General features: G+C 57.6%; 1 protein-coding gene across 3 annotated transcripts in view; it reads right to left on the minus strand.

Moving 5' to 3' along the window:
- The window catches only part of TTC28 (tetratricopeptide repeat domain 28), a 647,342-nt gene that overhangs the window by 3,378 nt on the left and 622,961 nt on the right, over nucleotides 1-21,003 (minus strand). For 2 of the 3 annotated variants that reach the window (XM_046024507.1, XM_046024509.1), the window contains 7 exons: nucleotides 13,214-13,393; nucleotides 10,601-11,321; nucleotides 8,299-8,423; nucleotides 5,810-6,041; nucleotides 5,217-5,293; nucleotides 3,624-3,647; nucleotides 2,757-2,886 (listed from right to left, as the gene is read on the minus strand). In XM_046024507.1, the coding sequence (XP_045880463.1) occupies nucleotides 2,757-2,886; nucleotides 3,624-3,647; nucleotides 5,217-5,293; nucleotides 5,810-6,041; nucleotides 8,299-8,423; nucleotides 10,601-11,321; nucleotides 13,214-13,393 (1,489 nt within the window). The remainder of the gene's footprint in view (nucleotides 1-2,756; nucleotides 2,887-3,623; nucleotides 3,648-5,216; nucleotides 5,294-5,809; nucleotides 6,042-8,298; nucleotides 8,424-10,600; nucleotides 11,322-13,213; nucleotides 13,394-21,003) is intronic. The other variant, XM_046024508.1, reaches the window with a different exon arrangement.

Below are 21,003 nucleotides of genomic sequence, written 5' to 3' on the forward strand. Positions count from 1 at the left end.
TCCATCCTTTCCCAGAACAGTCCACCGAAAGAAGACTTTAAGGAGGACAATAACGGGCCACTCCACTCAGCACAGGTCCAATATGTAAAGATGCTGCCTGGGAAGGTGGGAGCTTCTCAAGGGACAGACGTGTGCGTTTGCCATCGAGGGCTGTGAAACCAGCCGACTCTGACAAGGGAGAATCCGCCCTCCGGGCTAAGCCACCCTGTAGGGATTGCACCCTGTTCTGCTAAAGCCCAGGGGGCTGCCCTGACACTAACAGTTCTCCTGAGACTCCGAGCGGGCACAGTAGAGGGCAGGAGCCTCCAGGCAGGAGGCCGGCTCACCAGCTGCTACCGCGCTGAGACTTCAGAGACCCCGCCGAGCGCCCGGCCCCCATCTCCCTGGGAAGAGCACAGGCGGAAGAAGCCGAGCACAGACGCCTGGGCCAAGGGCTCTGTCCGCAGACCGATGTACGGCTGGGGGGAGCCCTCAGTCCTGCACGTGTGGCTCAGCCCGCTGAGTGGGTCACTGAGCTCAGTCGGAAGTGCTTGGTGCTGACTGCCCGGGGACAGGGCCCCCTCCCTCCTGTGATGTGCGCTCCCGTGACCGGGTCTGTGACACACAAGGCTGCCGTGTTCTGCATGCTGTGCGGTTCCTGACACAGTAGTCTTCAATGGAGAAATGGGTCTTTTTATTCCCAGGCCGGGATTCTGAGATCAGCCTGACACTATCATTCCTCTGGGAATTTGTTCACTCGATGAGCTACTTCAGCCTTCTGGTTGCTGTGGGATATTTTCCCCTCTGAACTCAAACAGAATCACTCCCTGAAAGCAACAGGAAGGTCTCAGAGAACTCAGCATTTAAATCAAATAACAAATTAATATAAAGGTTTAGTTAGAGATCTCTCCTTTTACCAGGATGACGGACTCCGTTACTGCTCCAGCAGCACAGAGGTAATAACCGCCAGCCCTGGGCCGGGTTGCGCTGGCGCTGGCTGGGGGCTGAGGGCTGGAAAGAGGAGCCTCAGAGTGCTCGGGAGTGAGGGAGCCCCTTCTCCCAATGCTGGGCCTGCAGAGACTTTTCCTCCCCTGGTCTCAGGCCATGGGATTCAAGGATAACTATGTGCACACTGACTCACCCCTTGAGTGTCGGTGGTTTGGAAAACACAGAGAAGTAGAGGCCGTCGATGAAAATAACCCACTGTCCCAACACCAGGAAGAGCCAGTGACACAGCTGGAAATACCCAGTTCGCAGGCAAGGGGGCCTGCCTCTGTCGCACTCGTACCGAGCGGAGGTGTGGGCCCTGCCCGGGGAAGACAGCTTTTCCTTTAATAAAAAAGCCCTCGGCTCCGTCTTCCCTCACCTGTGCTCTGTGTCACTGTCCCAACGCCAGGCCTACAGCCCGTCCTGAAAGGGATGAGATCCCTGCTGGGCGTGGACCTGGCCTTTCTCGCTCTTGGTCCAGTTGCTACTGACTGCCTTTATCTAGACGTAAATGTGCTGTGTGCATGGCTAGAAGACTGCGTTAAGCCCACCGAAAGCAGCACACAGCACAGATCCCAAAGGGTGGGAGAACATCTACTTAGAGGGATTCAGAGTGACTGGGGGGGGCTGGGGGTTCCCCCATCAAAGGCAACTGAAGCCCGCCCTAAGCTGATGTGGGCTGGGAAAAGGCATCTGCAAAATGGGTTAAAAGGCCTAATGCTGTGAAATCCAGATTTCATAAGAAAAACTCCTTGTGAAGGACTGGCTGGCCTGCCATGTAAGATGGTGGCTGGTCCCCGTCACTATGGATTTAGGCTGTGTCATCCTCCAAAGAGTCCCCACTCCCTGGGGCCTCGCGGCCCACAGGATTTGCCCTACCTCTGCCTCGTCTGTCCCCGCCGTGCCCTGCACCAGCTTGTGGGCCTGACACTTGTGCTCACCGACGGCTCTTCTCTCCGCCTGGAGTTTCCTCCTGATGACACCCTCAGGCTCTCCAGGTCTGCCCCGGATCCCTGCCTTCCGCCCCGCCAGCAATCACGGGGACCCCTGTGCTCCCGTCTGGGACGCTGCCCCCGCACCTGAGGGGCTCCCTCTGCTTGGATTAGGTGTTTACTAGGTCTGCTCATCCTCCCCACTAGACTGAAAACTCTAAGAGGGCTTGTCCCCCGTCCTGACACACTGCCCGACACATCACAGGTGCTCCGAGGAAAGCTTGGGAAGTGACTGGCTCCCCCGGGAATCGCACCAGCACTTAAGTGGGACAGGAGAGCAGCTCACAGCCTCTTGTGTGGTATTTTATCAAAAATGCATCTATTAAAGCAGCAATTTTGGCAGGAGCTGCCTCAGCCGTGTTACATTGTCCAAAGGAAAAGTAAGTGTCCCAGATGAACACGGATCCTGGTGCCGGTGGTTCTAGGTCCCTGGTATCAAATCAGACCTGGTTTCAATGGCACATTAGAGACCGACCTTGAAACCGTTATTTTATGACTTTGTTTTCCTTAGCTTTTAATCATGGTTTGACTCCCAACGATGCTGACATCTAGCAGCTTTCTATCAAGGCGAGGGCTAGAAATGAGAGCGCTGAAACCAAAGTGGGCACTGGGTCAAGGTAGGAGGGCCGTTTGCCAAGTGTGCTCAAGGGCTGGGATCGCCGAGGCCGCCATCTGTGGGGTGACATGTAAGAAAACACCGAGGCCCCGAGACTCTGCCAGCTTCACCCAACAGAAGCTCGGAGAGATGGAGTTTTCGAAAGGGAACTGCAGGAGGCGGGGAGGGACGCTCTGGCCTACCTAGAGCCGCCAGGAACTCGTGGCAGCCGGGGAGGCGCCAGAGCTGCACGCTGATGGAGACCTGGATGGGGGCCGAGGCGAAGTCCTGCTCCTTCTCGCCGGCCTGCAGCTGAACCAGCACCTGGTGGAGCTGAGTGAGGAGACGAGCGTGAGTGCCGCCCTCCCAGTGCCGCCTTCCCTCCGGCCCACCTAGGATGTGTCCCCGCGTTACTCCTGTGTCACCTGCTCCCGTCCTCCCTGGTGACCTTAATGTGCATCGCACTGCAAATTCCTGTTAAACGGTGCCTCAGGCCTGCTGTCCTGTCTCCTCTCTGGAGGCTGGGGGTGGGGGGGGAGGTGTGTGTCACAGGGCAGGGGTGGCCTCGCCTCTTCCCTGGCAGGGCTCAGGGACCCTCCGAGGAGGGGTGGGGCATAGGACTGGTTGTCTCCATCTCTTTTTCTCTATTTAAGCCCCCCTGATGCTCTTGAGTTACATGGCGAAGAGGAGCCCAGCGTCCCATCCCAGAGCCGCAGAGCTCGGGGAGGAGCCCGCACACCCCCTTCGAGGGCCTGGGCCGCTTCTGGTCCCCCGGTCTACTCAGGGGCCCTGTGTGGTGGCTTCACAGTGTCACTCGCTCAAAGTCACTTCTGCTCCTGCTGTTCTGGTGGAACGTGAGAGGTCCAATCGAGAACACGAGAAGGGTGCAGCAGGAAAGGGGGAGCCAGAGCAAAGGAAGGGGTCACCGCGGCCCGGAGCGCGTGGGGCACGTGCACGCGGCTCTGAGCGACAGCATGTGTGCCCAGGCTCAGAGCAGGTGCAGGGGACGCAGGGGCTGGGCGGGTTGAGGGGCTCACCTGACAATAGTTGCTACTTAAAGTCATACTCACCATTCCCACCATATTTTTAACAGCCTTCGGCCAGCAGATTATAAGAAAAGAAAGAGAGAGAGAGAGAGAGAAAGAGAAGAGAGTTTAGACTCAAGCACAGATTGTTATGCCACGAGCTGATCACTGCTTTAGGAAGCGCCACAGCAGGTCCGCAGTGGCTCCGACCGGGAGGGGAGAGGAGCGAGAGTCAGCAGGGACACACAGGAGAACAAACAGCCACACCAGGCCAGACGCGGGCAGGGGCAGCCAGGCCCTCCCTTCCTTGCCAGGAGAGGAGCAGGGCAGGCAGAGCTCGAGTGGGGAGGGGACACAGAGGGCGTGGAGAGGCCACTCTAGACGCCAAGGGCCATGGTTTCAGAGTGACTCGAGAAATAGCCCACCACAGGCCAGCCCCTGGGGGCAGCCGGACATCTGCATGCGACCCGCTGGAAGAGTCGGCAGAAAGTCCCTGTGATGCCACCAAACCCAAGAAGTTAAGCAGCTGGCTTTTTGGACTCAGCCTTGCCCTGCAAATGTAACTCTAACGTCCTCTGTTGCTAGAGCACAGGCTTCTAGCCCTCTTGGGCTCAGGACGTCTTGATATGCCATGTTCTAGAAGTGCCTTCCTGATTCTCAACAAGGAGACGTAACACGCTCATTGCCAAATGAGCAGAACTCAAGAAGGGGCATGTCATTGGGCTGGGCTCCAAATCCAGGCTGGAAACCACCCTGGGTAGGTGGGAGGCTCCAGGCACCACTCGGATTTTCAGAGGCTAATCCCAGACAGAGCAGCTTTGTTTCTGCACAGAAATATTTCCATTTACAATGAAATCTGATCAATAATAATGAGGTATGTCATTTTTTTTCCAAGTTCTTACGCTATGAGACAACCTGAGAGAATTGCTCCGTGTCCTTCAGGGCTGCTGTTCCAGCCAGAAACCCTCCCCCACACAGCGGTCACCCCAGAGTTCACTGTGTTCCTCCTTCCCCTTGTTTCAGACCCTCACTGGCTGGTAGGAAGATCGGGAGCTCTGACGCCAAGCTGGGAAAGGCCTACGTGAGGCTGAGAGTTCGAATCCTCCTGATTCCTGAATAAGACCTCCATTCCCCTGAAAGAAAGCCCGTGTGTAGAACCTGCTAAGCAGTAGCTTGCATTAGAGCTGACCTTGTGTTCACTGCTGTGCATCTCTCGGTGGCTACTCAGTTTCAGGTGGGGTTCATCCCCTGATCTGGGCATAAGCATCAGGGACCCTGCAGGGGATCTGGTAGGTTGGCCCCACAGCTGCCGGCTGAGGGAGTGTAGCTGTGACACTTGTCAGTCAGCAGAGAAAGTGGGCGGGGGGCGACGAGGTGCAGGCAGCCGCTGAATGGAGAGTTCAGGAAATGCCCTGACCTGCAGGTGACAGGGGCCTCAGGAGGCCCTACTGCTCTCCGAACCCAGTGTCCCCTGGACATGTGTGTGCCTGGGGGGCTCTTTCGCCCCCAGCCCTCGTCTTTCCCGTCTAATCACAGGGGTTGGAAAAGGCAACCAGACCGTGGCGCTTGCAGATTCCTGTGTAGGCCCAGCTCACCCTGGTGCCCAGGCCTGGGCTCAGCCGTCCTGGCCCAACTCACCCGGCTGATGAGCTGCTCGCCTGTCTCTGAGGCAGTGATGAGCTTGCAGAGGGCTTGGAGGGCAGGGTTGGGCAGACCTAAACCAAGAAGAAGGCAATGTCACCCAAAGGGGTCCCCGGACCCACAGCCCTGCTGCCTCCCCAGGCGAAGAGCCTGAGACACTCCACATCGGGGGCGTTTCCAGAAGCTGGGGACAGCCAGGCGTGTGGGTCTCTAACTTGAGAATGGAGACAAGGGTCCCAGAGAAAGGCCCGTCCTCAAGGTGTGTGGTCACATTCCAGGGCCCCTGCTCAGAGCGAGGCCCAGAAAGCAACCAGCAGCACCCGCAGCCTGCCTGAGCCCAGGTTCGCCCCTCCCCACTCCGGCTCTGGCACACCCGGAGCTGCCAGTGAAACGCCAGGGCAGCTGCTGTGTGCCCGTCCGTGCCAGCCCGGGAGGAGGCAGAGTGGGGCCCACGCCCCGCTTCCCGGATCGCCTCCAGGTCAGGAGAGCTCTGTGTCCGCGACTCCTTGCTCCTTCTCCACTGTGAGATCCGGCCTCCCCGCCACCAACTGCCATGCCCATGCAGCAGCCCAGCCCTGCCCGGCGCTCACCCAGCAGGGACTGGATGGTGCTGCTGCACTGCTGGAGCCGGTCACCGGGGTCGGAGGTCGGGAAGAAGACGGCCGCCGGCAGGCCGCTGGCCGGGGGGTCCAGCCGGAAGCCCACGGCAGTGAGCAGGGCCTGCCAGCCAGGGATGCCGCCCACTTTGTTCTCCACGCTCTGCTGGGACGTGTACATGGCGTTGCGCTGCCCATTCTGAATGCGCTGCAGGGACTTCTCCACCTGCAGGGGAAGGGGCAGTGGAGCGCCACTCCGGTCACCGGCATCTCTCCCGGCGGTTCTGCAGACATGCAAAGCCTCGGGTGTGAAGCTAGGGCTGCCTCCTGCCACCTGGGCGCCCCAGCCTTAGGACAGGGGCCCGGTAACAACGGCCCAGCTCGCGAAGGGAAAGGTTGTCCCTGTCCCAGCGCCAGCGAGTCTGGGAGATTCAGAGGAGTTCTGTCCCTTTCCTGGCCCACTCTTCCCGCTCTGGGCTCTCCTCCTCAGACACTAAAACCCACTCTCAGGCCAGGGCCTGCCCCAAACCATGGGATGGCTCCCCATCACTAGGATTAACTTTAGGCCCTCCAGAAGCCCTTCACAGCCCGCAGCCCTCCCATACACCAAGCAGTACCCGTTCCAGGGCTGTGGCTGGCCGTGCCCTTCTTCCCGGGCCTCTGACGCACCCTCCGTCCCACAGTAGTGGCCTCTGGAACCTAGGCCTCCCCCTCCATCTCAGGTACCTCTCCCACCTGCTAGGGCCTAAACCCATGCCTGGCACCTGTGGGCTGAATTTGTCCAAGAAACCGGTAAGTCAGCTCCCTGCAGTGAGCCTTCCACAGCACTTCCGGCGGCCTTGGGCCTTCCCCACCATTTCTCTCTCTCGGAGAAATCTCAGGTTGATCTGAGAGACTGCGTGCCCTGGGGCACATGGGCCATCACTAGAGAGGCAGAAGAGACTTTCAAGGTGTCACCTGAGGCTTTTCTTACGGTACAACCCTGGGATGCAGGGGGCTGACCTCCCGGCAGGAGAAAACGAGTGGTCCTGGGCAGGACGACCAGCCAGGGGCTTGCCATCGGGGCTGAAGCTCCTCGGAGACACACTGCCCAGGGTCAAGGGGTCCCACGGTTAGTCAGAAGGAAGTAAGGGCTGGTAAAGCCCATGGCCCCTGTACTTGCCCTGAGAAACGAAGCCAAGAAAGAAGTGACAACCTTTAAATGTGCCTGAGGGGCCCAAGAGGCATGGCTCTTGCCCCGCGGCCTGCTCTTTTCTAAGAAAAGCAGCCTGGGAGCTGCGGCCAGGAAGGAGGGAACTCTGGGGTGACAGGGACCAGAATAGGTCCTAATATTGAGCAGCTGAATTGCTCTATGCAGTTTCCAGACACAGGTTAAAATCAGTTAAGAGAGTCTCCACAGATTTTCAAAGCGTGTGAGCAAAGCTACCCTGGAGCAGTGGCGGGGGCCACCTCAGGTGTGGCCTGAGAGCTGCCCAGGCTTCTCAGGTGACATCATTCCTACCCAGTCACATGCTGATTTCAGGCAGACCCCAAGCCTAAGAGATGGACAGGACGTACCTACCACCTGGAGTGCACGGAGCCCCAGGCCCAGGGAGCAGGAAGTTTGCCCCGCTGCGGGGATATGCCCCCTGGAGCCCAGCCCCCAAACTGAACTGCCCAGCCGGAGCCTCCAGCCCGCTCCCCAGGGCCTGTGCAGGACTCTTCCCCACGCCCTTCCTCTTGAGCTGTGACACAGCCATGGCATGTGCCCCTCTGTCCCTCCAGAGGGCAGTGGTCGGCTCTGGAAGGAGTGTGGATGCCGCATGGGCTGTCCAGCCACACCACGTGGACCCTGAACTGGGGCTGGGCGGGTCTGTCTTGCAGAACCCCACGGGAGGCTAACAACTCTCAGGTGTCAGAGGCTGCCTTCCTGGTTAGCAAAGTAGAAGGGCGGAACACGTTTTCTTTCCCTGCCTCTTGGCTGGATTTGTAACTTCTGGACGTGTGTACCCTCACCCCCGGCCCCACCAAGCTTGGGACTGGCCACATACTGGGTTAACTTTAGACTCTTCCTCCAACCCACAGTTAGGGGAAGGCCAGGGCCATTTGCCTTTAAAATATCCTTTCCCAGCCTCTAGAGCCCTCCCGTGTGCAGCAACTTGCCTCTTCTCTAAGTCTCACTATAGCCTGGAAAAATGAGAAGTGTTATCCTTCCTTCCAGAGGAGCAAACTGAAACTCAGAGAGCCCGGAGACTTGTCCAAAGCTTCATGGCCCAGAAACAGCGGCAGTGTGGGCCCCAGGACCATGGCAAGGAGGCCACAGCCATCCGCGTGACACATGTGCCCACCGCTCAAAAGGCCGGCTCCACCTGGGGGGTCCCCTCTGCCTGCTCGTGTCCCCTGAGGATATGGACAGGCCGCAGCCTCCCCTCCTCGTGCACCTGCAGCCGGCTCTCTGCTCTCGAGGGCAGAAGGCCCCGTGGGAGCCTGGGGGACAGACTTACCAGGTGCAGCAACACTCGCAGGGCGTCGCGGGCACGCTCTGGATGCTGGAGGATCTCTGTGAGGGCCTGGCCAATGAGCGACGAGGGACTGTTCAGCTTCACGTCACTCCCAATGAGCATGAACCCTGCGAGAACACAGAAGGGCATCTTGGAGCCTGCCCTCCGCTCGAGGGAGCGGCTCTGGCTGGTCCCCTCACTCCCTGGGGCCTCACAGCCACCCTGCCCCCAAGGGGGCCTGAGCAGCAAAGCTGCTCCACGGAAAGGGCTGTGGGAGGGCTCTCTCACTGGGGGGACCCGCCCGTGGGCTTCTGTCCCCTCCTCTTTAAGAATCAGTGCTTTTCAGGGCTCATGAGTGGTTTTGCATGAAAGTTGCTCAGGAAAGTGCCTCTGCGCTCTGCTGCACAGTGAAGGAGGAAGCAAGTTGGCCGGGTGGTCCCCGGGTGAGGGAGCTGAGGGGCTCCCAGGGCGCTCCCCAGGCTTGGCCACCATCCCAAGGAATGACCTGCCCTGTTTCCCCTGAGATGCATCTCGGTCTGTCTGGAAGCTACCCAGGGACAGCACCACAGTATGCAGGGCAAGAGGATGACCTGCACATCTACGCGGATCCTGTCCCGCTCCCAAATGCAGGGTCAGGGGGCAGGCACACGGAGCAGTCTCCTCAGGCCGCCAAGCCACTTAGAACCCCCCTGCCCCTAAATAATGGAGAAAGGGGTTTCCCAAGAGCAGGAGTACGCCACGGCTGTTTTTCAGGTGAGCAGCACAGTAGGACTTAAACACCATCTTCCCGCACTGAACCACGACTTGTACAGCGTCTGTCAGACAAGGACAAAAACACCACATCCCTCAACACGTTGAGAAGACAGGGCAGGGGCCCTGCAGAGAGGGGCCAGGGTCCCTTGGGGAGGAAGGATCAAGCTCAGAGGCCAGGCTCCCTCCAGGCCAGCACTACGGCCCAGGGGCGCACCGGAAACAGACAGCGCAAGGGGTCACGGAGCCTCCGCCACCACCTCCGATTCCTGCGTCTCGTCTCGTGGCAGGGGGAGCAGTTCAGTGACCGGGCAACAGGGCGGGGCCACAGGACTCCACTCCTGCCTGCCCTGCCCCCCCCTCCGGCCATGCGCCCCCCCACCTCCCCCCTGCAAACCGGATTCTGTTGTTTCGTTCGAACACGTGTCTGGCCAACACCACAGCTGTGCTGTGTTTGTGAAGCAAACACGTTTCCATGGCCCACCGGGGCGAAATGGCGCCGGCAGAGTGCACCTGCCACCGGGTTCATTTTGAGAGGAAGGGGAAGGTGGAAGCCGTTTTGTCCCCAGTTTTTAAATGATATGTGGCTCATAACAAAATATAAATATTTGAAAATAGTGCTTTGGGTGTTCCTCCATTGCTCGAGGTTTAAGACACTGTTTGTGGGTCAGTCCCATGGCCACAGCATTGGTGGGACTTCACCTCTGCTCTGGAGTGTCCTGGGGAGGGACAGGAGCCAGTCCTGAGGGACAGCACGGACAGAAGGACCGTGGGCTGTGTCAGCAACAGGGCCCCGGCTGGAGTCTGGGTTGGCGGCCTGGTGGGATGGTTTCCGCCACAGGAAGCTCCACAGGTCACCCCTTGCTCCACCTCCCATGACCCGACATCACAGAGAACATTCTCTCTTCACCTCCCTTCAGAAAAGGGTAAGTAACTGGTCTCAGGTCACAGAGCCCGGACATGGAACTAGGTCAAACCCAAGTGTTCTGATGACCAAACCTGGGGACTTTCTACCACATGGCTCTTTGCCGCCATCCTGGGACTTCACAGGAGGGCACCATAAAATGCATCAACCAGCCCACCCTTGTCCCAGGAGAAGTCTATGCTCACACCCGGACGGCAGGCTATTCTGCTGCTCCCTAGTCAAAAAAAAAAAGATGACTTTAGGGGTGCCTGGGTGACATAGTCAGTTGAGCGTCCGACTCTTGATTTCAGCTCAGCTCATGATCTCAGGGTCCTGAGATCAAGCCCTGTGTCCGGCTCCGCATTCAGCGGGGTATCTGAGATTCTTTCTCCCTCTGCCCCTCCCCCCATACTCTTTCTCCCTCAAATAAATAAACAAAATCTTAAAAAAAAAAAAAAAAAAGACTAATACCTCAGTGACAAATGACTGGTTTGGCAGAAGGCGAGAGTCTCAGCAAATAAGACCCTCTGCCGGCACCACCCCACGCCGCCTCTCCCTAGTGCCCCGTCCTCCCCTCCCCAACCTGGGAGGCTGTGAGTACCCAGCCTTGGGCACCCCTGACAGGCACCAGCCAGCGGTCCGTGCTCCTACCTGCCCAGTTGGAGGGGTGTGAGAAGGCCTTGCTGCTCTGCACCACCTTCATGGCCTCCCCCAGGGCGGCGCTGGCTTTCAGGCCGTTGAGCAGGGATGAGTAGAAGGCGTGGAGAAACATCTTGGAAGCCGCCACGGGCACAGGCCACAGAGACACGAGAACACACTGTGCGCCGGCAGCCAGGAAGGCCCGTGTCAGCGCGATGACCCCGTCAGCCGTGACCTTGCTGTTGGACTCCTGCGAGGAGCCGAGGACCACCAGCTTCACGGGAAGCCTCAGGTCCAGGACGTCGGCGGCCGTGAGTAGCAGCTCCTGCAGGGGCGGGCAGTCTGAGATGCTCTCCCCGTCGCTGGCGTCGTCCTGCACCCGCAGGGACTCGGGGATCGTGTACGGGTGGCCAAAGGAGCTCTTGCTGCCGCCAGGGTTACCGTCGGCGCTGGGAGTGAGGACCAGGGCCGACAGCTTCCACGAGATGTGGGTGGCAAAGTGGACACACTCGGCCTGGGTCAGGGCGCTCATGACCCGTTCTTTGGTGGCCACGCTGCCCACCAGAGGCTGACAGCCCAGCAGCTCTGACACCATGTACGCCTCCTCCTCGGCCGATGGCATGGGCCCCCATAGCCACCTGTCCATCACCGCCGAAGGCAGCTTGGGGTTGCCGACAACAGCTGCCATGGACGTGGAGCTGGAGTACGTGGGCGGGTTCTTCCTCAGGTGAGGCTAGGAGGGGAAGACAGACAAGCAGACCACCCCGCCTGTCAGACAGGGGCCAGGCTAGCCGGTGCAGCCGCGGGCTTCCGGTGAGCACCAGGCTCTGTCCCCTCGGCTACACCTGTGCTCCCAATAACCTCGTTCACTCTAACCCTCAACACCGTTTGTGCCCAACTGCTCATCCTACTGAGAATCACAGCCGAGCTGCTGAGCTCTAGAAAATCAGGACTGGATCTCAGGAAGGGCCCTTCGCATCTGTCAAGTCCTGAGGGGCGCTATGGCCGGAGGCGAGGGTGGAGGGTGCCGGCCTGCCCCACGCGCCTCGCTCCCACAGACCTCCCTCTGGGCCCCGAAACGGGGGAGACCCACTCCTGATGAGCCAGGGCTCTGAAGGCTGACAAAAAGCAAGTCAATCTCAGCGGAGACAGGCCTAACCTCCGCCCCGTACAGCCACCATGTGCTGAAAAGATTATACTTGTCATCTGCTTTATGTGCTGCCAAAGAAAGAAAACACTGAATTATAATGTCATAGAGGAGTCCAGGAAAGTTCTGATTTTCCCCCAACGAGGTCTTTTGATGCTTCTTGGGAAATAATAAGTACCAAATTATTTCAAAATAACCTGATGGCTCCATGGTGGTGATGCCTCACACTGCGGGTAGGAGAAGCGCCTGCGGGGCGTTTGTCAAGAGAGGGGGCTCTTCCACTCCCTGGCCAGCCTGGCAAACAGCCAGCTTACTGTTGTCACCATGAAGCGCTCAAAACACGGGCCATCTCTGACCTCCAGGGTGTTTCTGGCAGCAGGTGCAACAAGCGGCGCTCTGAGCCAGACAGCGTCCGACGAGGCCATTCAGTCAGCCACGGACATGCCAAAAACTCAAGAAAAGCATTTCTTTCACTTTGAACTGGTTCTGTCCCATGAGAAAGTTACTGTTCAGCCACAGAAAACAGATCTAAGATTTCCAAACCCCTGTGAGACAGATGCGGACCGGGTTTGAACCATGTCAATGATCACGGTCAACAGAGGCCACAGCAGGTCCCATGGGGGCCGCCCACGCCCAGGGCCCAGGGTTTGCATTCCTGAATGAGTCACTTTTTCCCACTGGGAGGAGCTCTGTCTGACCCAGCTCTCCTCGTGGTCTGCGGGGCTCTGAGCGCATGTTCAAGTTCGAAGACTGAGCAGGACGGCCAGGGCAGCCATAAGTGCATGCCCCGCAGATAAGGGTCCATGAGGGTCTGAAGGAGTTTGGAGAAGGGGTTGGTTGGAAGGCTCTCTGATTGGGTGGGCAAGCCAAGGGGGGTCGTGGGGTGAGACCTCTGATTCTGTGGACGGCCCACTGTCGCCCCCTTGATTTTCACAGACATTTCCGCTCACACTGACGCTTTTGCTGAATGAAACCCAAAATCAGTCCCCTGAATGCCCCCTCATTTGTGTTCAGTTCCTTCATTGGCCCGTGGGACCCTTTTCTCATGTGTCTGCCATCGTTGCCTGCGGCCCCTCTGCTGGGCACAGCCGGCGCCCAGTCAGTGGACAGTGCGAGGGCAGTGGGCACCAGGGGAAAGCAGCTTCCTCAGAGACCCGGACTGGCCTGGAGCCTGACCCAGTCCCCTGAGGAGCTCACAGTCCTGATGTCACGGCAAAGACATTTTGAGAGAAAGGATACAGACTGTGGCTTTTGGAGATAGCAGAGATCAGTCGGGAGGCCAGGGGGCTTTCCTCCCACCTTCAGACAAACAGACAGACAGACAGACAGATCTACTCCAAAGACAGCCTCCCTGGCCGCAAACTGCAGAGGGAACCTTGGGAAGAGATCACACACTGCCCCCCTGCAGCCCAGTCTGGCTGGGAAGGCCGTCCTCCAGAACCCCACAGCCAAACACCCGCCACCAGCACGAGGCTTACCTTGGACTGTGGGCTGAGGGAGCGGATGGAGGGGACGGCGATGAGGGCGAAGCGCTCGTACAGATACTCGTTGGAGGAGCTTCCCTTCAGGAGGGCGAAGGGGATGAGGTAGAGCTCCCCCTCCAGAACCAGGACCAGCTGCCGGTGCCGGCCCACGGGGCCGCTGGAGTGCATCAGGCCCTGCGGGGAGGCACGGGGAGCGCCTGAGTCGGGGCCCAGCAGGCGATGGCCTGCCCGCATGGGGCCTACTGGGCCACAAACCACATGGGCCCAAGAAGCACCTGGCAGGCCCACAGCGCCCACGTGGGGAGGGTAGGTGGTGGCTTGGGACACTGCCCAGGGGAGCACCACTGAGTGGGGGCTTCCTCCCATCTCACAGGCCCTGCAGTAGAGGAGGTTGGGGGCCAGTCTAAGTCTGCATGGCAAGGGGAGAGACCAGGTCACCTGTCAAGGACAGGGATGTCCCACAAAGACAAGGACTGGCCCCAGTAGGTCTACAGGAGGCAAGGAGTTGTCCCAGAAAGAGCCCTGTGAGTCATGGTGACCTCCGGAGGGCCAGGCCAGGGGATGCTACATTGGTCCAGAAACCCTAAGAGCAATGTAGGTGTGACTCTTCTCACGAGAAGCAGTGACTGTGACCCCCAGACTGGGCTCAGGCCGAACAGGAAAGATCAAGCCGATGTTGCTGCTGCATGAGGAGATGCCGCCCAGAGCCTGCTGGGGAGCACAGGCCCAGCTCTGGCTCCGGGGGTGGTCATGGCCCGGCTCCTGTCCCCCCGGCCCTCGCTGGCTGACTGGGCGCAGTGCCCACCAGGGCGCCGCTGTGCTCCGCGGGAGTGAGGGTGCACGCCTGATCCGCCTGACTGCTGCCCCGGGTGCTGGGCTGAGGCTGACACACGGCACTCCACTAACCCAAAGTGACACATGCCTGGCGGTCCCGTCAGTCTCCACAACCCCCCTGCGGCTTTTTCCTTAAAAAAAATTGTAAATGCATCTAAAGAAAGCAGAAATAAAAACAGGCCAATTTGCTGGTTGTGTGCTTTAAGAGCTATTTACCAAGAAGGGGTAAAAGAGTCATTGTACGACCCAGGAAGGAGGAAGTGGGGTGTGTCACACTGCTTGCTGTGGATTTCTGGCTTGGCACAGGGAGGTGAGGCGGACAGGGGACCTGCAGTCAGCTCCTGGGCCTGGGGGGAGTCCCCACCATGGCCACACCGAGGCCCTCCCCGCCCCTGGCCCTGGGGAGCCACTCTGGTCTGTGCCAAGCGACCTGGAAGGTGGGCCAGAGGAGCTGGGCGATGGGGCCCTGACCTCGGTGGTGGGTCACAGCTGGAACAGTGACGACTGAGGGCCGTCCCCCCACATGCGGGCAATGAGGGGACTCAGGCTACCTGCCGAGTGCAATACCAGACCCACCCCGGCTGATCCAGGGTCATCAGGCATTTGTGGGACAAAATGCCAGCCCCACCCTCACAGGCCTCCCCTGGACCCCCACCAGGGCCCAAACTCCAGCAAGTCTCTGTCAGGTGCCATCCCACAGGTCACTGATTTCCCTGGGACACACGCCACTCTCGGGCAAGTCCCCAGTCACAAGAGCATCCATGCGTGTGAACTGAAGGCCAGCAGGGTAGTGTCGGGCAGGGCAGGGGTGTGACTGGGAGGCTGGAGGCTGTTCATAGAGGTGTTACTGGTAGGGTCTTTGTAGGCACTCTGCACATTCTGCCTGCAAGACCTTATCTGGGCCATCAGCCTAAAGATGGATGAGGTCCTGTCCCTGCAGGCCACACGGTGTCTTCTCTGACAAGGCATTCTGACCTCTCTGAGGGGCAGTCCATGTGGTGCTGGCCTGGGCAGAAGAGGCCCAGGGCGGTAGTGGGGGGGCAGTAAACAGAGAGCAAGTCTGGGGAGCGACCCGGAAGCCAGACTGTGGAGGACCCCGCCCAAGGTCAGACAGGGAAGCGTGGCTCCCCCAGGCTCTAAGTACCTGCCATGCATATTCTCCGTGGACAAACCTCCAGGGAAGTGTCTGGAAGCAGCCTGCACCACAGGAGATGGGGCTGTGCACGCTGGGGCTGTGCACGCTGGTTCGGACAGCGAGAGACCCAGGGAAAGAAGGGACTTGGTAAAGAGTGACCTCAGTGGTGAGGGGAGGGAAGGCTCTTGGAATTCTAGCCTGGAGATGGGGAGAGTTTGAATGAACAGAGTACCCCAATTCAGAGGTCTGGGTCCTCCTGGAATGAAGGCTCGTGGCTGCGGCTGGGCTGGCTCCCGCACATGGCCCTGGGTGAGAGCCCCACATGGGACCCCTGTCTGGGCAGGAAGGAAGTGAGTACCGGCAACCCTGGCCTGCGGGCAGACGGGCTGCACGACAGACTGACAGCTTCAGTTAAAAGACGGCAGGAAAACGGATTGAACATGTTGGAAAAGATGGCCTGGAAACGGTCTTCTGAATTCTGCCTCCAGGGCACATGAGCATTGCCCTTGTTCTGAAAGATCGACTATAATCCAACATGAATTTGAAAATGGAAAATAAAGTGATGTCTCTATCCAAATTACATATCATCCATTAGATAGAAAAGGAAAGACAATTCAGGGAAAGGCTTCTCTGTGTATCCATCTGTCAGTCTAGAAAGGGTATTTGATGGCTTCTTAAGTCCTGGGTTTGAGAGATAAAAGGGCTCAGCGTCAGCCCCACACCAGCAACTGACAGAGCCCAACAAATTCCAGCAAAGACTCAGACTTTCTGACCTCTGAAGTTTCTAGAAATGGATCTTTTGAAGGAGACCAAGACAACAACGGCAGGGGTGCTGAAACCTGTCTATTGCCCCGGTGACCCTGCCCGTCCCAGGGTGTTCCAGGCCCAGGATGGAATTGGGGACACGGGATGCCCCAGCAGGGAGGCCCGGGAGCGAGGGGACTCGGGCTAAGCCCAATCTTCACAGAGGGGGAAGGCTGTTCCTTTAGCCAGAGGGGGCGGTGGGCACCTGCTGGTGGGTATGGGCAGCTATGTCACTTTACAGACCCTCAGCACCCTCCTGCTGCCCCATCAGCACCTGTCCAGTGACTAGATTCCTGCAGCGGGGTCTCCTGTAGAGGGAGCTCGGTGCTAAGCTTCCTTGGTGGAGGGCGCAGAGGGGCAATGCCAAGGGAAGAGGATTTCCTCCTGGCCCAAGTCAGCGGTGTGTGTATCGAGACACACAGCGGAGCCCAGACTGTGCCCGTCTGTGACCCTGCTGATACCCTTCCCTTGGTCCTTTCATGACAACCCTGGCCTGCACCACCCATGCTCTCGGCAGGCCTCCTGCCCAGCAGGTGCCCGGACTCTCTCTGCACACCCTTGCCACTGGAAGCAGATCGTCTATCCTCCTGCCCCCTGCGGAGGGCGGCCTCTGCTTGCCAGCAACTCGAGACCAGCTCCAGCCTGGCCAAACCAGCCAACGTCTCTGCTATCCAGTGGGCCGAACCACATACCTTTCCCGGGGTCCATCCTTTCCTGGGTAAACTTCTTCAGCCTGAGAAAACCACAGTTTCCTTCAAGCTGACTGCGACTTGGCCACAGGGAGTAAGTCTCTCTGTCAAACGTGCCCTGGTTGATCTACTGTGCTTTTGGTCTCCCGCCTGAGCACAACAGCGTGCACATCCATGATAGGTCAAAGCGGGCTGTGGTGGCATGGGGCCTGGCAGCCAGTGGGCACTTGGGACATACTAGTCAAATGTGAACTCACGACTGTCTGCAGGTTCTTGAAATATGGTCAACACAGGCCCTATAATTTTTACAGTTGACCCTTGAGCATCACAGATTTGAACGGCGTGGGTCCCCTTACATGTGGGCTCTTTTCAACACACACAGGACAGGGCTGTAAATGTATTTTCTCTTCCTGAGATTTTCTTAATGCCATTTTCTTTTCTCTAGCTTTTTTGTTGTAGGATTAGAGTATATAACGCATGTGACCTATAAAGTCTATGTTAATCGACTCTGTTACTGATAAGCCTTCCAAGCAACAGTCGGCTATTAGTAGTTAAGTTTTGAGGGAGTCAGAAGTTCTATTTGGATATTTCACTGCACCAAAGACGGGCACCCCACATTACATAGGATCCATGGTGTTCAAAGCTCAACCACACTGTTATTTTTTCCTGGGCCTCAATTTCCAGTATAACTCACCCCCTTTCCCTCTGGTGTTTATAAACATGCACGGAGCTAAAACATGTAAGAGGCCCCTCTGGAGCATCCAGCTCCAAACTTTGACCCAGGGACTTTGACAGACCAACGTCACCACCATCCATCCGTTCCTCGTGTCACCATCACCATCATCCACCAGCTATTCACTGAGTGCCCGTGACACCGACACCTGTGGGGTCAGCCACCCGACAGTGACCCTGAAGTCCACTTTCTGAGTCTGCAGTTCTCCGAGGCAACCACCACAGATCCCGAATGTATGGCTGGTGGAAATTTTGGATGCGATCACCATTTCTTCAGTGGGGCCCTATACATACGCATGGTGACCAGCAGCCCTGATCCGTTCAAAAGCACTGATACCAGAACGTGACACGTTGCATGTGTCCTGGCTTCTGGTTTAAGAGCTACGTGCTCCCTGCAGGTCACCATGGTTCAAGGGATCAGTCTGCACCCTCCCCGTGCAGTGAGCTTCGTTTTCACTGGAGGACATGGGAAGCCACTCACTGTATCACAGCACCACAGACCAGGGGAATAAACATCCTGGAGCATCATAGGGGAGCAACAGAAAACTCCTGGGTTCAGGAGTTTCCAGGCAGATTAGATTTGGGATCAAATGGACCCCACAAGAGCACCTGGGTGGCTCAGTGGGTTAAAGCCTCTGCCTTCGGCTCGGGTCATGATCTCAGGGTCCTGGGATCGAGCCCTGCGTCGGGCTCTCTGCTCAGCAGGGAGCCTGCTTCCCTTCCTCTCTCTCTGCCTGCCTCTCTGCCTACTTGTGATCTCTGTCTGTCAAATAAATAAATGAAATTTAAAAAAAAAATGGACCCCACAAGGATTCCAGAAGCAAGAACTGGTAGGCATCTGGCTACTGCAGAGCTGGCTTACAGGCCTGGGTTTTTTTTCCTGACTCACATTTTTGATTGAGTGAACTGGTCAAACAGAACTTTTTTAAGGTAGAGAAACCTTTTCTGTGATGTTTCCGGGAGATCTCGGCATCACAGGTGGATGTAGAGAGCTGCGGCAAGTGTCACAGTGGGGAGTAACCCTCAAACCATGACTAAAACCCACAAAGACCATAGACCCTGTAATCCAATCAGAAATGTAAGAGTCAAGGTCAGTGCACTCGACGAGATTCTCTGGCTACCTCAACAACAAACCGCTGGTTTGCGGAAGAACCAACTGGAGGAACGTGACGAATGGTCAGCCCGAGCCAGAGGGGTCTGCCTGCCACCAGCGTCCAACTCCAGACACACCAGCCACACCAGCCAGAGGGTCTACCCATGGACCTCTGGGCGGCAGCAGGCCTCTCGTTCTTGGCTGCCCTGGGGAAATGAGCCCGCGCACGGCCGTGGGCAGGCATCTTCAGGGCGGGGCTGAGACGGCCGTCGTTGCACACCCACCGGAGCAGACGCACAGCCCAACAGCGCTCACCCAGAGAGGAAGGTTCCCCTCCCGGGAGGCTGCTCACCCATCGGGCCGCTCTCACCACCAGTTCACGGTTCCGGGCAGCTTCTCGCCTCCATATTTCCTTGTCCTAATTGGTTGTGGAAATGCTTGCTCTTCTTGGGTGATGTGTGTCCTCATTTGAATATCACAACAGATGTCTCACTCAGAAATCAATTAGATGGGCTGATGGTGGGGCTGCCAGCCCCGAGCGTGCCCTAAGTCCCGAGCAGGCCAGTCTCAAGGGCCTTGGCCTCCACTCCATAGTCTGGAGTGCAGGGCAGATTGTTTCTGGGGACAACTATTCCCTGACTATCTCCAAACGTTCCATCCATTTGGAAAAAAGTCGCCTAGATGGGCCGTCTTGTCTCCGGAGGCATCTGTTCTGGGGTGAGCTGGTTTATCAGGCTACTTGATTTTGCAAGAATTCTTTCCCCCAGAGCCAAAATTAAGGGCAGGTCCCTGTCAGAGCTGAGCCCTGCCCCTGTCTTACACGTGTAGATGAGAGGTCTGGGGTGAATTCCCAGAGCCCCAGTGTTTAGGAAGGCAGTTTACCAACCTAACCAACTTGAACAGCAAGTTTTAAGTAAGTTTCTGGGGGTCCTGAAACAGATGCATCCATGTAAATAGGCAGCGACCTTAATCCAGAGCAGAGGTGGCCGAGAAATACACCTCCTCCTGATCGAGGTCATTCACTCTTGCTACCTGTCCTGCAACTAAGGTTTTATGACTGTAGATGTAGGAAACAGGGAATTTCAATAAATGGAAATAAAGGCAAAGATGGGACTATAACTAGAATGAGACCAAACTCCAGTGATGCTGAAAGGTTCTAAAATCTGGACCTTTGGAGAATGAGTCACCCAAATCCAAGGCAATTTCCTACTCTCCATCTGGCTTCTTGATCAGAGCAGCTTCTGGCTTTGGTGAAGCCCTGTCTGCAAACTGAGGGGGTGATTTTGGACCTGAGTGAGCGAGCAGCTTCCCCTAGAGCAGCCCTGGGGGACCTCGTCACATCAGATGCATCTTCTGGAACATGACTGCTGGCGCATACTTCTGTGTGGTACTGATCCCGCCGTGGGACAAGACTGGTCCAGGTCTGTCCCTTCACCATAGGCAGGGCCCAAAGGCACGGCTTACTGTGTTTTACTCTATTAAAATGATGAAAAGTGAATGCCAGGGATGCATACAGGGTCCCAGTCTCTTTCACACGAAACCCTTGCAACTTTTCTTTGGTGACATTTTCTCCTGTGGGTATTGGACAGGGCTTGACTTAATGTCTGCTGACGGGTCACGTGCAGACGTGGCTGGGCCCTCCTCGCAGACAGCTGGACAGGCTCGCCCCATCCTGACAGCAAAGGACGGCATGCTTCCAGGAAAGAGGCACGACCGTGTTTCCCTGAAGCCAAATTAAATCAAATACTGGTGCAAGCCGACGGCAAAATATTCTTCTGTTCCACTTTGCATACTGACCTAGTCCCTTAGCCACAGGACTGGGGCTACAGAAAGGCGCTTGTTCAAATAATTATAAGCCCTACGTGAAGAGGCTAATAGTTTTAGTCTTGAAGTGTCAGGGACTTGTAAGCTTGGACTTTCGGTTTTGATTTGTATTTTCACTGAAGATGTGGAAAAGGGTCTGGCCGGGCCTGGCAGCTGACAGCGCTGGGAGCGGGCAGGCGGATGGTGTCGTGTCGCCCTCTAGTGGCCTCTGGAGCAGGTGGGGGTGCTGGCCTCGGGCAGCCGGAGGAAGCCCAGGCCTCCTCCTCCTCCTCTCCGCAGCCCACCCCACCTGAGCACCGTCTGTGAGCCTCAGACAGGGGACAGACACATACTCGGCCGCCTCCTCCGCCTCCAGGACGGTGTGGACCCAACACACGCCAACAACTGCTTGTGGAAGGAACGGATGAAACCGTCAGTCGGGTGTCTTTACTGAAACACAGCGGATGGCTACCGCTCACCAAGGACAAGCTCTTCCTCTGACCGTTTGCTTTAACGGCCTTTGCAGGGTTTCACTCTGCGGCTCATGCGAGGCAGCCACACTCGTTCACAGTATTTGGACACCTAGGTCACAAGAGAGAATACTTTCTCTCTCCGGAAGTCAGGATACGCTTCCCAGCTGCACGGCTCCCTCCACGAAGAGACTGCTCTAACTTGTTTAGGGCTGTAACTCTTC

The sequence above is a fragment of the Meles meles genome, chromosome 12 (genome assembly GCF_922984935.1).
Source record: "Meles meles chromosome 12, mMelMel3.1 paternal haplotype, whole genome shotgun sequence".
Lineage (NCBI taxonomy): Eukaryota > Metazoa > Chordata > Mammalia > Carnivora > Mustelidae > Meles > Meles meles.